Raw genomic sequence first — 14,255 nt, 5'->3', positions numbered from 1 at the left:
AGTCAGACTCTCAGTAGTGCATAAGCGGCCTTGGGCTAAACAATGCTCATCTGGCTAATATGTCTAGCTGAGATGTGATGTGTGTTGTGGCGGGCGGAGGCGGTGAACAGGGTGATGAAAGGACATGGAGGGTGGGGTTTTAAGTGATAGTATGAAAGCGGATAAACAATGTGACGTGGGAAAAGATTTAAGTGTGGTGGTGGAGTTAAGCAAAGCTTTTGGTTTTTGGAGTAAAAAAATGGTGATAGTATGGGGGTGAATGCATTGCATGGTGCTAAACTGGAGTACAAAGCAAAGCTACAATGTGGTATTATAAACAGTCATGAAAGAGGTTGTCAGAATTACCATTGGTGCACAAGCACACACAATGTTGTCATGCACATGCATTTGTGACTCATCACACAAGGCAACAAGTTGCTCTCCCGGCGCTGTGCAATCTCGTATTGAATTGAGCAAGCACACTGTGATGCTGCTCGCCACACACAGAGCTCTGTCTCCTCCTCTCCATGTGAATGCATCTCCCAGTCTCCACCCTCTCTCCTCAGCCTAGGCACATGCCATCCCCTATCCAGAGTTGTGGATCCCTTTGCACTGTACGTTGGCTGTGGCAGGGGTTTTTAGGATGAAGGCTGCAAGATCTACATCTGGACAGTAGAGCAATTGTCCTGATGAGGAAGAATTGACAGGTCAAGAAAGGAAGTCGATGCTTGGCTGTCAGTTATTGATGGAGGGATTAATGAGGGTTTCTGTCACAATGTGGACTGCTGTAATCTGATTTAAGCTGCTTAAAGAAGACAGACCGGCTGAGGGAGATGGGGGGGAGAGAGACTGCCATAAAAAGAGGACTGTGTTGCAAAGAGAAAGTGCCTGAGGTGGATTTGTATCAAATCTGTCCCTCTGGAATTCAAGCAACATTCTGACTGGGGATGGTGTTTTTCACTGTGAATGAACTTCTTGGGTTCAAATTCTTGACTTTTTTTTTTTCTCTTGTGATTTTCAGAGGGTGTTGTGATGCTTCTCGAAGCTCCTGTTTTCCTGTCTCTGAATTTGGCTTTTCCACTTAAAAAAATAACAATCTTTTAACCTTGGACGGTTTCTGATCTGCTGAGAGGTTGTTCAATGTGTGTCACTAAAATCTGCACTTCTCATGAGTTACATATAGCTCTCTGGAGATTTGACAATATTTAGCATCGTCACCTCATTTTAAACTTGGATACTTTGTCAGGCTACCCGGTGTAGGCTATTTTGGGTGTGAGTTTGGGATTTCTTCTTGCTTCATTAGGTACTGCAAATCAATTTTCTTTTCTACGCGGGGACTATCAACAACTGGTACTTGTAATGATTTCAGAACGATGCTGTGATCATTTTTTCTTTTTTTAACTGGGAAGATACATCTGTACTCCAGTTCTCTCTCACCATTGACCCCTGAGCATCACTATGCTGATAGTGGGGTGGTGCTCAGTGGTCCTGACCTACGTCTCCATCTACCTCTCGCTGTCCTTCCTGCGCAGCTTGCTAGCTTCCGACAGAAGCGGGCGAAAGGCGACGGTGCGGGGGCGCCGAAAAAGACGCAGAAGAGGAAGGGCAAGACTGTCACGCAGAATGACGGAGCGACGCAAGGCCGCCCCGTAGAACCAGCACTATCTTCAGCCGACAACACAGAGCTGAACAAGAACACCAACCATGAGGTACACCACCGAATGCACAGAGATTATCAGTCATGCATCATTAATAGTTAATGAGAAGACTGGAGATATCTGATTTGTGTGAACCATATAACTATTGGTTTAATTAGAACAGCTGCTCATTTTCAACACACATACTGCTGTATTGCATGCCATCAGTCTAGATTGTTCCTGGGTCACACTACCTGACCTACTGTATTTGTCTGTTTGCTCACTGTATGCTTGAACAAGTGGTCCATGCCCCCTGCTCAGTAAACATACATTCGAAAAATGGGTCACTAGCCATTACGTTGCCTGTAAGGGCATGTTGTCATAGCAACCTGGTCTGGATTAACTCTGGCACTATTTACTGCCTTTTTTTTAAAGGAAAAGTTCACAACATTGGATTGCAAAGATAAAAGACGGACTCAATCAATTCTAAACCTCTTTAATCCTTCAGGAACCCCAGACGCCAGAGAAATCAGAGGTTGAGCAGAACCAACAGAAGGCGGTTCAGCCCCCCACCTGGGACCAAAGCCCGTATCCTGTGGAAGATTTTAGAGAAGAGCTAGTGGCACTCACTGGCAAAGAACAGCTTAAGGTATACACAGTCGGGCTTTATCTGGTTGTTGCTGTTAAAGACTTAACTGGGCTTAGCTATTTGACTCAATATGAGTAGCACCAGAGAAGATAGGTTTAATGTCATAAATGCATACTCATTATTATAGTCTTAGGCTTTGGATTCACACATTGGAACTGGGGTCTGAAATCTTGCTATAAATCACTGTTCCTCTTGCAATCTATTTAGATTTATTTGGTCATATGGAGTCATTTCTCTCCGTGCTTGATTTACCTATTAGACAACTGGAGCCGTGTTATGATAGTGTGTGTGATTAAGAGTGGGTGTGTATTTGTGTGCTATGTGCCATCAACAACCCATGGGGAATGTAACTGCTCTTCTGCATTGTCTGCTTGACTGCACTGACCATCAAATACAGCGTAATTCATCTATTTGTTTTGAGTTGTGCAAATGTTATAAAATGTCTTCGTTACTTTATGTGATTTCAAAGCCTCAACTTGTCTTGACTATAGTGTCATAAAGTGTGTTAAATGTTACATATGTTGTAGATGTCTTAAAGTGCTCATATTATGCATTCAGTTTTTTTCCCTTTACTTTATTGTGTTATACTGTATATCGTATTTGTGCACGTTATAGGTTTAGAAAGTGAAAAAGCCCAAAGCCCCCCCCCCTCCAAAGCAACAAACCATTTCCAACAGAAAACACTGTTCACAAACAGCTCTATTGTAGTCCACCCTTTACTTCTGGGACAAATGTGACGTCACTTAGTAACAAATGTTATAATCCTTGCCTAGCTGCTAGCATGGCACTCCCTCATGCTCTGCAACTGACAAGCTAGCAGTGCTTACCTAGTTACTGCGCATTTGCGACTCCCAAAAAAGATGGTATAGAAGCGAGATGCCTCACTCTGTAGCTAAAACAGAAAGCTCAACACACAGGGGGAAAAGAGGAGATGCAGCAATGTGCATTTTAACAAAATATGCTGTTTTCTGAAAACTAAACCTATTCTGTTACAACCTCTAAATACAATTATGAACCTGAAAATAAACATAATATGAACACTTTAAAATGATGGTACACTGTCCTGTGATACTGTAGTCCAATTGGCATTTTGTCTTTTTTTCTTTTCTTTTTTTTTACATGGAGATTAGTCTAATTTTCTATTCTAATGATGTATTATTGTGTGTATGTCTGTGCTTAGAAAAAAAATCAACCCACATTTATTACACTTGCAGCAGCTACAGCAGGCTGTGGAGAAGCGTAATGAGATAATTGCTAGGCTCAGCTCCAACCTGCAGGAGGCCCTGGCCAGCAGAGACCAGGTACAACTGGAGGCACAGTCACTTGCTGGACAGATCCAGGCGCTACAGAGACAACTCCAGCAGGTAAGTGCCAATCAAAGCTAAATCTAGCACAGCACTTCAGGATTATTTTTCACTAAATATAAGCATTTCATTATTCATATGCACAACAACTGAACTTGGATGAATTGTCTTTTACACAGACCAGTGCAGAATTCCTGCGTATCAAAAGTCAGTCAGGGGCTGAAGTCCTCAACACTCGACAACAGCATCAGCACGACCCTTGCTCTCAAGATGCAGACCTCGGTCATAAGGAGGCTCCTTCAGGGGAATTGGGGAGTGCGGGCCCTGGCTCCCAGTCATGTGTCGAACGTTTTAGCATTGGCACTGACAGCGAGACAGACGTTGTTCGCAAACTGAGGGCTGAGCTGGAAGAAGAAAGGGAGAACAGCCAACGCATCTGTGCTGAACTAGTGAAGGAGATGGAAAAACACCAACATGTGCTTTCTTTACTGGAAGAGGAGAAGAAAGGCAGGGAAGAGGAGCAAAAACAAAGGGATGCACAGCTGCAAGACCTCCAGACCCAGTTTAGCTTAGTCCAAACTCAGTGCCTTGAGATGCAGCAGTACAAAGAGGAGAAGGAGATGCTGAACAGAGAAGTGCTGGAGCTGAGGAAAAGGCTTCAGGAGGAAGAAGATGACGTAAAGAGGAGATTTAGTGAGGAGTTGGCCAGCTCTGCTCTTCGTCTCCAGAGACGGGACGAGGAGATGCATAGGCTCAGAGAGGAGCACAGAGAGGAGGTAGAGAGAGTCAGGCAGCTGTTGGAGGAGAGGGAGAGAGAACTGAAGTTTAGAGAGGAAGAAGTCATAGGACTCAAAGCTTCTAAAAATCGTCAAAACCAAGCGAAGGCTGGTTTTAGTTGTGATGAAAAGATTAGTATAGGTGAGGCGACTCTAGAAAGCGGACCTGATGAGGACAGCATGAATGTATCAATTCCTGGGGATATTCTAATGGAGCGCTACCTGTCTTCAGCTCCTCGTGCACACTCCCCATCTTCAGTGGTCAATGAAAGCTTAGAACACTGCAGTCAGCTGGACATCTCTGCAGACTACAGGTTAGAGGAATGCTAATTCTTATCGTTTGTGTCTTTCTGAGGCATAGGCTGGTTTAATCCCCCAATTTTGTTTTTGTGCCCCTTTTGCAGTTTTGAGCTAAACAGTGAAATATTGGGAGATGAACCGCTGTTGTCAATTTCAAACCGTTTTGCCGAAGACGACAGCCTCCACAACAGCCTCCACAACACCTCTACCCCTCACGGCTCCCCTGGCATCCCTGTGACTGACCATTCCCAATCTCAGTCTCCATCCCAGTGGCTTCCCAACTCCACCTCCGGGGAGCTGGAGCTGAGTAAACTGTCCGAGCAGCACTTTGAGGAAACTGACCTGGAAAAAGAGCTGCTGAATCAGCAGTGCGGGGAGCTCCGTGAGGAGCTGGTGCTCAAGGACAGAGACTTGAATGTCTTAAGGGAGGAAGTCATCAACAGTGCTGAAGAGCTGGAGGAGGCCAGGAGCAGGTACTTAAGTTAATTAGGGCATGTAGTTAATACTTTATTCTTTTCCACATAGCTGTCTTTGTATTACTATTTCAGCTTATGTTTTTATTACACTATACATGTATTATTTCTTGATGCTCACTTGCTTACAGTATGCGAATACCAATTTTAATTTTGGGGTTAAATGTTTCATCCTAATATTTTTCACCAAGTAAAAATCATTGTTGGTTCATTTTAAAGTCTATGTTAAAGCTTTTGGATAAACGTGAATTTACTGAAACTCGTTATCTGTCCTTAAAAAGAAAGTCTTATTGAAATAACACACATACGATTGTCAACCAACTGATTAGTTGTTTTACTGACAGATCTGAAAAAGTGAGTTAACCCACAGAGAATCATGCAAAAGCCCCTCTTTAAATCTTGTGTTTGCCAGAGCTGTGCTCATAAGTTTCTTGGCCTTATTAATATCTCATGCCAAATGATTATGTTTTTATTGGTTTTCCAAAGCTATTCTACCATTTTTATCAACTCAATAACTTTTTGTCTTTGTATGTTCAGGTGGGCCCAAGTAACAGAAGAGCTCCAGCAGACTCTCTTGGAGCTTGAAGAGGAGAAAGAGAAGAGGATACATGTTGAAGAGGAGATGAACTTTAGAGCCCATGAACAAGACAACCTGAAGAACAAACTTAGTGCCTTAATGGAAGAAAGGGAAAAAGACAACCAGCTGCAAACACTAAAGGTATGTGGTAAGGGTGTTTCATAACTGCTTAGTAAGAATGTAAACATGCTAGTATCTGCATGCAGGTTTTTGCCCAACTTAATTTAGATGGATATAAATAATACAATACAGCAGCAGTAATATATTTTTGCTTGAAGCTTCAAAAGTAGCAGGCATAAAATTTATGAGAAAAATAAGTATTGTGTACAAAAAGCTAATTGACATTTCTTCCTTTTCCCAAGGCTCAATCTGAACTTCTCATGTTGGAGCTAGAGGAGGCCAGAACAGCGCACAAAACCACAGGAGCCCTACTAGGTCAAAGGGCTATGGAGCTGGACAAAACATTAAAGGAGCTTGAAACTACTCGTGCACAGGTTGTAAATGTTCGAACCGAAGTGGAAAGGTTGCAGGAAGAGCTGGAGAAGAGCCAGGGCAGTCTGGACAGTGCTGGAAAAGAGAAGAATGAACTAGAGTCTCAGATCTTCTGTTTGAGACAAAACATTAGCAATCTGGAGGAGGCCCAGGTCCAGGCAGCGCAGGAGAGAGAGGAGCACAGGAGAAAAGAAGAGGAGATGGAAGACCGGATTAAGAAAATGGAACAAGTCTTAGAGGAGGAACTGGAACAGTTTGAGAACTTGCTAAAAGCCAAGGATTTTGAGGTGAGATGTTTGATGCTACTTATTTAGCTTGTTGGAATGTCTACTACTGTCAAGAGATTAAATATGATGTACACAATTGTTTCTTAAAGTTGGCTGAAAAGAAGGAGAAATGGGAGGAAGAGAGACAGGAGAAGGATAAAGAGCTTATTGATGTTAGGCAACACCTGGAGGAGCAGAGGAGGGAGAGAAAAGAGGAGGTGAAGGCTCTTCTGGAGAAGCAACTTGTGGCTGTTGAGGAGGCTACAGAAAGGCTCAAGACATCTCATGAACAGGAGATAAAAGACCTGATGGAGAAATGTCAGCAAGAGGTGGGATTAACAGACTGCACAAACTTCACAAACCTTTTTTTTGTAATTTTTTTTACAATTTTTACCATTAACATTTACCATTTTTACCATTTTTCCACAGTATTAAATGTTGTCTCACTGAGTGGATTTGATACAGATTCCCATTAAATATCTGTCAATGTTTCCTGTCATTAAAATAATGACAAAGTGGATTGTGCAGCGTTAGTGGCGATAAACTTCTTAATATGTTTATCTCCATAAATTCTTAGATTTCTGAGTTAAACTCTCACCTGGAGTCGGAACTGCTGAAGCGGCAGGCCATTATGGAGGAAGAACAGAAAAGACAGATCAGCCTAATCAAACAGGTATCAGAATAAAGTGTGAACACTGCACTTTCAGCAAGACAGTGGAATCTCCTCTCTCTTAGTTATTACACTTTTTGCATTCAATTGCAATTTTGTGTATTATTTTTCAGCCCATTCCCATTCTTTGTCCTCCCCAGGTGACTGAACGTGAGCACGAGAGGATGGTTTCAGAGCTGACCACCAAACACAATGAGGAGCTTAGTCAACTAAGGGCAGAGCTGTTCTCTGAGCTGAGGGAGAGCATGGAGGCTGCTCACCAGGCTGAACTGCAGCAGGCTCAGGTACAGTGTCTTCTACATACCAGTATTTATGAATTGGTATGTAGGATAACCGTGTCTGCTAAATGTGAATATAACACACTACTTTCCCAACATGCAATCACTACTTGAGTAGAAAAAGCTCTCGCACAAAACCTTACGCTTTTAACTTGACTTTAACTAGGTCGAAAAGACCAGCGAGCTTGAAGCCATGCGTCTGAGCCTGACCAACGTCCACGTGTCCCAGGACTCTGCTCTCACCGAGGTCCAGGCGTCCTCAAGGGAGACATTTGCCGAAGAAAGTGCACTCTTGCGGGCCCAGCATCAGTTTGAACTGGACCAGATCAGACGGCAGAACCAAGAGCAGCAGGAGACGCTGCATGAGCTGCACCAACAAAACATGAGTGAGTGCAAACTAAGAGTGCTCTTTCAGTTTTTTTTTTCAGTCATTGTTCTTGTTTATGTTTGCCCGTAGGTGCACTCAAAGTATGTGCCATTACAGATGCGAGTGAGTCACCCTCATTCTTCAGAGACATGTTCAGGACAAAGTAGAGCACAATGGCTGTAACCTTCACATTGGAGTTGGACATTGCTGAATCTTTTAATTTTATTTTGCGGATTTACGTTTAGATGAGTTGAAGCAGCAGTGGGAGACTCGTGTTGCTCAGGAGAGAGCTGCCATGGAGGAAAAGAAGTCCAAAGAGATACAGGTCAAGCTTCACACAAACTGCGTTGCATTTAGAGCAATTCTGTGATTTTGAACTCCATCAGTTATTTGATTCTCTCATTTTATTGGTAGATTTAAATTACTTAGATTATTTATTTCAAATTTTCTTGGTCTTCTCTTTTTCTCAGGCTCTTAGATCACAGTGGGATAAGAATGCTGAGAGCACCCATTGGAACCTCCAGACATCCCTCTCAGAGACCCAGAAGAGCCTTACTGCCACCCAGACAGAACTCTCCAGCACACAGGCCTCCCTCACCCAGACCAACAAAGCTCTACCGGAAGCCCAGGCTGCTCTGTCACACACCCAGTCAGAGCTGCAGGAGTCATTGGCCCAGCTCCGGGAGCTCCAGACTTCTAGTGAGGAGCAGAACCAGAAACGAGATGAGGAGCTGAAACAAGCCTGGGCTGACAGAGATGCTGCAGCCCGTGAGTTGGATACTTGTACTGAGTTTGTGCTATGCATGTTATAACATGGATTTTGTGTTCTTGTTCATTTAAATTGTTGTTGCTTTTCTCACTCTGTTGTGAATGCTGCTTAGGCGCTCTGGAGGAGTTGGTTTCTAGTCAAAGGGCAGTGCTGCAGGAGAAAGAGCAGCAAGCACTCCACCTACAGGAGAAGGAGCAACAACTGCAGCAAGAGGTGAGTTCACTGAACACATGAACACATAGTTAATTTGCCATTTATTTTTCATTTTACACGCTATATCATTTAATAACAATAAAGCTTCATATTTTTTTTTCTTTTTTTTTTTAAGACATTTCACATATTTGGTTGCACCAGTCACTAAAACAATAGGAAATTTATAAAAATCTAAATTCACAATAAATAAAAGTACATTTTTTGTTAAAAAAACAAAAAGAGAGAGAGAAAAAAAGATATTGATTGATGTTTTCTCTCTGTGAGCCAGGTTTTGCGCCTTCGAGAGGAAAAGACCTTGCTAAAACTAAGCTCAGAGCAAGAAGTAGGTCAGCTGTGGACCCAGCTGGAGAGCACGAGGACCAGTCGCCAAGAGTTGGGAGGTGAGAGTGATAAACCAGCCTGAAATCTGCTTGACAAGGCTGCTAACTTTACTTAGTGCAATATGTAAATACTCACAGCTAAGATATTCAAAACTTCCCTGGATTTCTTAAAAATACTCTAAAACTTCCAAACTTCCCCCAAATACAAGGTATAGAAAACATGTTGCTTTATCAACAATGGCTGTTGTCTGTGATGCGATATGACTCAAAGACAAAAAATTGACCTTGACTGTAGGCATGTAACTCCAGTTGCTGTGCTCTTACCTTTTTTTGTATTTGTTGCAGAGCTGAAGGAGCAGCTGCTTGCTCGCTCAACTCGTGTTGATGATATTGAGCGCCTGAAGAATGTGTTTAATGAACAAAAACAGGAAATCAAAGAGCAGAATGAGGCTGAGCTGGAAAGCCTGAGGAGGTATGAGGGCACAAAACGGGACCGTAGGTTGATGCATTTATTCTCACAAAAGTTTTTTTTTTTTTTCAGGTTTGAAGTGACGTTTAGAACCAAAATTGATGTCTGAAATAGTTTTTTGATGATGCGGTTTGCAATGCATGTCTATGTTTGTCACAGTCTACAAGATTGTCACTCATATGTGTCTATTGTCCTCTACCCTTTCACTGACCCCATGCAATTGTATACTTGCTTTACCTTTATCCTCTTTCAGGTACTTTGAGCAGCGATTGCGGGCAACAGAGGAGAGCTACAGAGAGGAAATTGCTCTACTCCAGCTAAGGCTGGTGGAAAATGCCTTGGAGGAATCGGTGCTTATGACCGTAGATAACAGGTATGCCAGTAGATGAGTATGGAAGACCAGATACATGTACTACAAACTTGGATTTAATTCTTTTCATATCAGTGCCTTTGGACTCTCTTTCAGTTCCATATCTCAAGGCGAAACCGAAGAGGAGAAAGATCATGAGCTTTCTGATACTGGTCTCAAACTGGAAAAACACAAAGTGCGTACACACTATATAAGAAAATGAATTGTATAAGACATTTTGACGTTAACCTTTTGTTGCTAGATAAATATGTGCAATTGAGCACTTTCAAATGTCTTAATGGAATTTCACAGGATCTTCTGCACATTTCGAACGGCTTTTGTTTTGCGATCTTGATCACAAGGTATCTTAGCATCATGTTATCTCTCAACCAGGAAACGCTTGACAGTTTGCACCTTCAACTGGAGGAGAACCACACAATGAAGCTTGCCAATCTACAATCTTCTATGGATCTTTCCTTTGAGGAAGAACTGCGACAGGTCAGAAACAAACTCCATCCTCCAATCTTGAATGCCTCAATTTGCACAACAGAATAAGAAGCTAATATGAGAGAAGTTCTTGGCACACAGTAACCGTAAGGTTTGTTTATGCTTTTTTAGAATCATTCTTGCTCATTCAGAACTAGTTTGTGTTCATGGTTGTGCCAAATGACAATGCTTGAAGGCGGGGTGAAAAACCAGCTATCATAGAGAGATGGGTTATATTGTTTTAATATGGGATAATGGTGCTCATATTCAGACAGTCTCTCCTGGAATCAGTTTATAGTGTTGCACTTGGTTGTTCAGATAAAAAGTGACAGAATTGGTTGCCAAGAATGGGGGAGAGAACTAGCGAGAGATAATCGAACCCTGGCCCCTTTCTCACCTCAGCACAGCTGGCTAATTAGGGCGTGAAGTGGTGTGAATGTAGGATTGATTGTTCCCAAAATGGTTGGACACAGCGCCTCCAATCCAATGTTGGGATGATGTTGGCAGAGGAGGAAGCTATTTGAATATCCAACAAGCAGTTCTTTTGGACTACACTGGCCCTTTTACTCTCTTTACTTGTTTTGAAATCATAACTTGTGCATTAGGTGCGCTCAGACGTCACTGACCAGTACCATGAAGAGCTGGAGGAGAAGAAGACTCGTCATGCCCTGGAGCTGGAGCAACTCGGAGCCAAACTTTCTGACCATCACTTACATGGTACTTCACTTCACACACATTATAAGATAAAAATATAGTATTGAGAAGTTGCTAAAATTAAATAACGACCCCTCAAATATCTTTGTCGCAGAGCTTACCAGAGTTCGTTTGGAGGCAGCAAGGCAAGTTGAGGTGAGAAGAGATAATTGGATAATCTATCCCCAAAAAATAAATTAAATAAACACGCTGACTTTATTGACCATATAATACAATTTTGTGGTGATAAAATTAGGTGGAGGTTGAACAGAGGATGTGGTCTCACACTGAGGAGCTGCAGACCAGGATGAGCATCATTCACACTCTGGAGAACAGACTGGCTGCCTTGAGTGAACAACATGATGCAGAACTGCAAAGAAACACACAAAAGGTACACACCTCGTATATAAGCTTGCATACTAGAAAAGGTTGTACAAATATATGATTGTTAGACAGATTTATTAATACAATATGGGAAATTCAAACCATTTTATTTATGTATATGTTCCTGCCACCTCATTCAGATGAAACAGGAGTTTTCTGGTGAGCTTTCTCATCTTGAAGAAGCACAGAAACAGCAGAGGGAGACGCTGAGAGAAGAGCTCCAAGAGAAGCATAAAGCCGAGCTCTCTGACCTAAGGTCAGACCTTCACAAAGAGACGGTGAAGGACAGGACCCGCCTTGAAAAATCACTTCACGAGGAGAAGGAGAAGTTAAAATCTCTACAGGCTGCACTGGAAAATGATGAGAGTAAGATCATTTTTGAAGTACTGACAGTAGAATGTCGGTTCATTATAGCTTCTAGTCAGATCAGAAGTTTGGGTTTTCCGTCAGCTTTATACATGTTGTGTTTTATCTTTTAGGCCCACAGGTCCTAATAGTGCGGCAAAGACTGGAAGCCCAATATGACAATGAGCTGCAAAGGGCAAAGAACTGCATGGCAACAGAAATAAAGGAGCTCACTGCTCTCCTTCAAGAGCAGGGTGAAGAGCGGCTACGCCAGGCCAAAGAGAGGTGAGCTCTCTATCGAGGCTCTAGATCCTTAAGTCTTGGTTGCAGCTGGGGGTCAATGTTGTTGTTTTTTGTTGTTTTGTAGATGTATCCCATAGCATTATTGATTTTAATTTATGAAAAATCTATTTCCTTTTTTGACATAACAAGGAAACTTAAAAAAAAGTGGAATCTTTAACATGGTTGTATTTGTGATCAGCAGTCCAAAGGTATTCAATTTCCGATAAATCTCGAGTTTGAGAAACCATTAACTGATCGAATTGATTGTAATTTTCAGTTGATTGAATAATCTGAAAAAACTGAAATGTATACACCAAGCAACTGGAACCTGTTGTGTATTTTCCATGCTTTGTTTTGAACAATTTGAGGTATTTTGTGTATGTGTTCAGGTTCCAAGAGGAAAAAGCAGCGCTGGAGCAGAGTTTGGCCCAGAATTATGAAATCTCTCTGGCAGAGCTGAAGAACGGACATCAAACTGAGCTGGATCATGAGAGAGCAACACTACTGAAAACACACTCGCAAGAGAAGGACACACTCAATGCCAAACACAAAGCACAACAAGATTCACTCAGTGCCAGTCACAGAGATCAGCTTGCCGCTGCGGCCGTTGAGCTTGAATCCAAACACAACGCTGAGCTCGTTGCCTTGGAAGCAGCCTTCGATTCCAAACGAAAGGCAGACCTTGAAAGTCTGGAGGCTGTTTTTCAGGAGACCAATCAGGCTCAGCTGGAGGCTTTAGAAGCTGATTTAACTCGCAAACACCAAGAAGAGAGGGATGAACTGGAAAAAAGGATGTTGGGTAATATGGACACGTTGGAGGCGACATACCTGAAGGAAGTGCAAGTAAGGACATAGATTTAGTAACAAGTTAAACAATATAATTTCACACCTTATGTTAGCAATGTTTGACCTTCTTTAGAACACAATACTGCCCTTGTTCATGGTTTCTATGTACTTTTGAATGCCATAATTCTGTTAAAAATCTCAGACACTGCGTGATGAAATACTGAAACTTGAAGAAAGGCATCTTCAAAACCTGACTCTCCAGAAGTCACAACATAAGCAGATAATGGAGCGCCATGCCGCAGAGCAGCTGTGCATCAGGGAGGAACTGAGGAAAGAGCTGGCTCAGGTGCACATAGAGAAGTTTAGTGCCATGGCAGCAGAGCTCAGCCAAGTACACAAGGTGAAACAAAAAGAGGGGTGGTCGACCTCTGGCTAACATCAAATAATCAATCAATAAGCAAACATACAGGCAATTGACAACTTCTACCACTATTTGTTCTTACAGACTGAGCTGGCTACTCAAAAAGAGGCCTTAGATACTGAACACTGCAAAGCCCTGGAGAGCCTTAAGAAGCAGGTACTTACCCAATCATCATTGCATTACCATGGTTTTCTAATTTCTAATTCCCAAGATTTAAATGTTGACATAAATAAGAAATATTGAATATTCTGTGTTTTTTAAATTTTTTATTTAACTGATCAGAGACAAAAAGTCAAATGCAATATCTAGTCAAAGCGAAACAGTGGTTTCCACTGATTTCAAATGTATTTGAAGTGGTTGGCCATCACACACTATTGCACCATTCTGTCATTCCTAACTTGAAACCGCATTGCTTCAGTGGTTACAAAGGGAGAATTTAAAATGTAAAAATAAAATCTTTTTTGGGGATCATATTTGGGTGGGATCCCCGAAAAATGAGGCCAACGCTTTTAACAGAGCTAGATTACAATGGCTAGATTTGATCACTAATTGCTTGTGTAGGGAAATATGATATATACTATATATATCTTCATACTATATATGAAATGACATTACATAGTTACAGACCATATGAGGAGTTTATCCATATTGCAAACCCCTATGCTGGTAGATTAAATCAATTTTCTTAAATGCTTTTCCTTTTGGACAGAAAATGTTGACTTTTGAATTGTGCACTGTCCAATTTGATGATGTTTCAATGTTCAGCAAGGTTTAATTTGTCTTTGTATTGTGTGCTCTTTTTCTCAGGTTTTAGAACTCGAGCAACAACACAGCACTGCTCTTCAGGAGCTCTCAGATACCTGCACTGCTGAAAAAGAACAACTCATTGCACAGTACCAGCTCCAGTTACAGGTGTGTGTGTGTGTGTGTGTGTGTGTGTGTGTGTGTGTGTGTGTGTGTGTGTGTGTGT

The 14,255-nt window shown here is 42.0% G+C and overlaps 1 protein-coding gene across 5 annotated transcripts in view; it reads left to right on the top strand.

Moving 5' to 3' along the window:
* pcnt (pericentrin) overlaps positions 1–14,255 on the top strand; it is a 35,381-nt gene that overhangs the window by 2,030 nt on the left and 19,096 nt on the right. For all 5 annotated transcript variants that reach the window (XM_034857745.1, XM_034857743.1, XM_034857744.1 and 2 more), the window contains 28 exons: positions 1,512–1,688; positions 2,125–2,265; positions 3,480–3,629; positions 3,749–4,659; positions 4,750–5,118; positions 5,656–5,836; positions 6,058–6,474; positions 6,564–6,782; positions 7,031–7,126; positions 7,264–7,407; positions 7,568–7,787; positions 8,014–8,093; positions 8,239–8,536; positions 8,650–8,750; positions 9,019–9,130; positions 9,416–9,542; positions 9,793–9,912; positions 10,006–10,084; positions 10,282–10,386; positions 10,980–11,091; positions 11,183–11,223; positions 11,324–11,458; positions 11,592–11,817; positions 11,931–12,081; positions 12,468–12,921; positions 13,067–13,264; positions 13,370–13,441; positions 14,093–14,197. In XM_034857745.1, coding sequence (XP_034713636.1) covers positions 1,512–1,688; positions 2,125–2,265; positions 3,480–3,629; positions 3,749–4,659; positions 4,750–5,118; positions 5,656–5,836; positions 6,058–6,474; positions 6,564–6,782; positions 7,031–7,126; positions 7,264–7,407; positions 7,568–7,787; positions 8,014–8,093; positions 8,239–8,536; positions 8,650–8,750; positions 9,019–9,130; positions 9,416–9,542; positions 9,793–9,912; positions 10,006–10,084; positions 10,282–10,386; positions 10,980–11,091; positions 11,183–11,223; positions 11,324–11,458; positions 11,592–11,817; positions 11,931–12,081; positions 12,468–12,921; positions 13,067–13,264; positions 13,370–13,441; positions 14,093–14,197 — 5,541 coding nt within the window. The remainder of the gene's footprint in view (positions 1–1,511; positions 1,689–2,124; positions 2,266–3,479; positions 3,630–3,748; positions 4,660–4,749; positions 5,119–5,655; positions 5,837–6,057; positions 6,475–6,563; positions 6,783–7,030; positions 7,127–7,263; positions 7,408–7,567; positions 7,788–8,013; positions 8,094–8,238; positions 8,537–8,649; positions 8,751–9,018; positions 9,131–9,415; positions 9,543–9,792; positions 9,913–10,005; positions 10,085–10,281; positions 10,387–10,979; positions 11,092–11,182; positions 11,224–11,323; positions 11,459–11,591; positions 11,818–11,930; positions 12,082–12,467; positions 12,922–13,066; positions 13,265–13,369; positions 13,442–14,092; positions 14,198–14,255) is intronic.

Source organism: Etheostoma cragini, chromosome 20, assembly GCF_013103735.1.
Source record: "Etheostoma cragini isolate CJK2018 chromosome 20, CSU_Ecrag_1.0, whole genome shotgun sequence".
Taxonomy (NCBI): domain Eukaryota; kingdom Metazoa; phylum Chordata; class Actinopteri; order Perciformes; family Percidae; genus Etheostoma; species Etheostoma cragini.
This window is presented reverse-complemented; position numbering and strand designations above follow the sequence as displayed.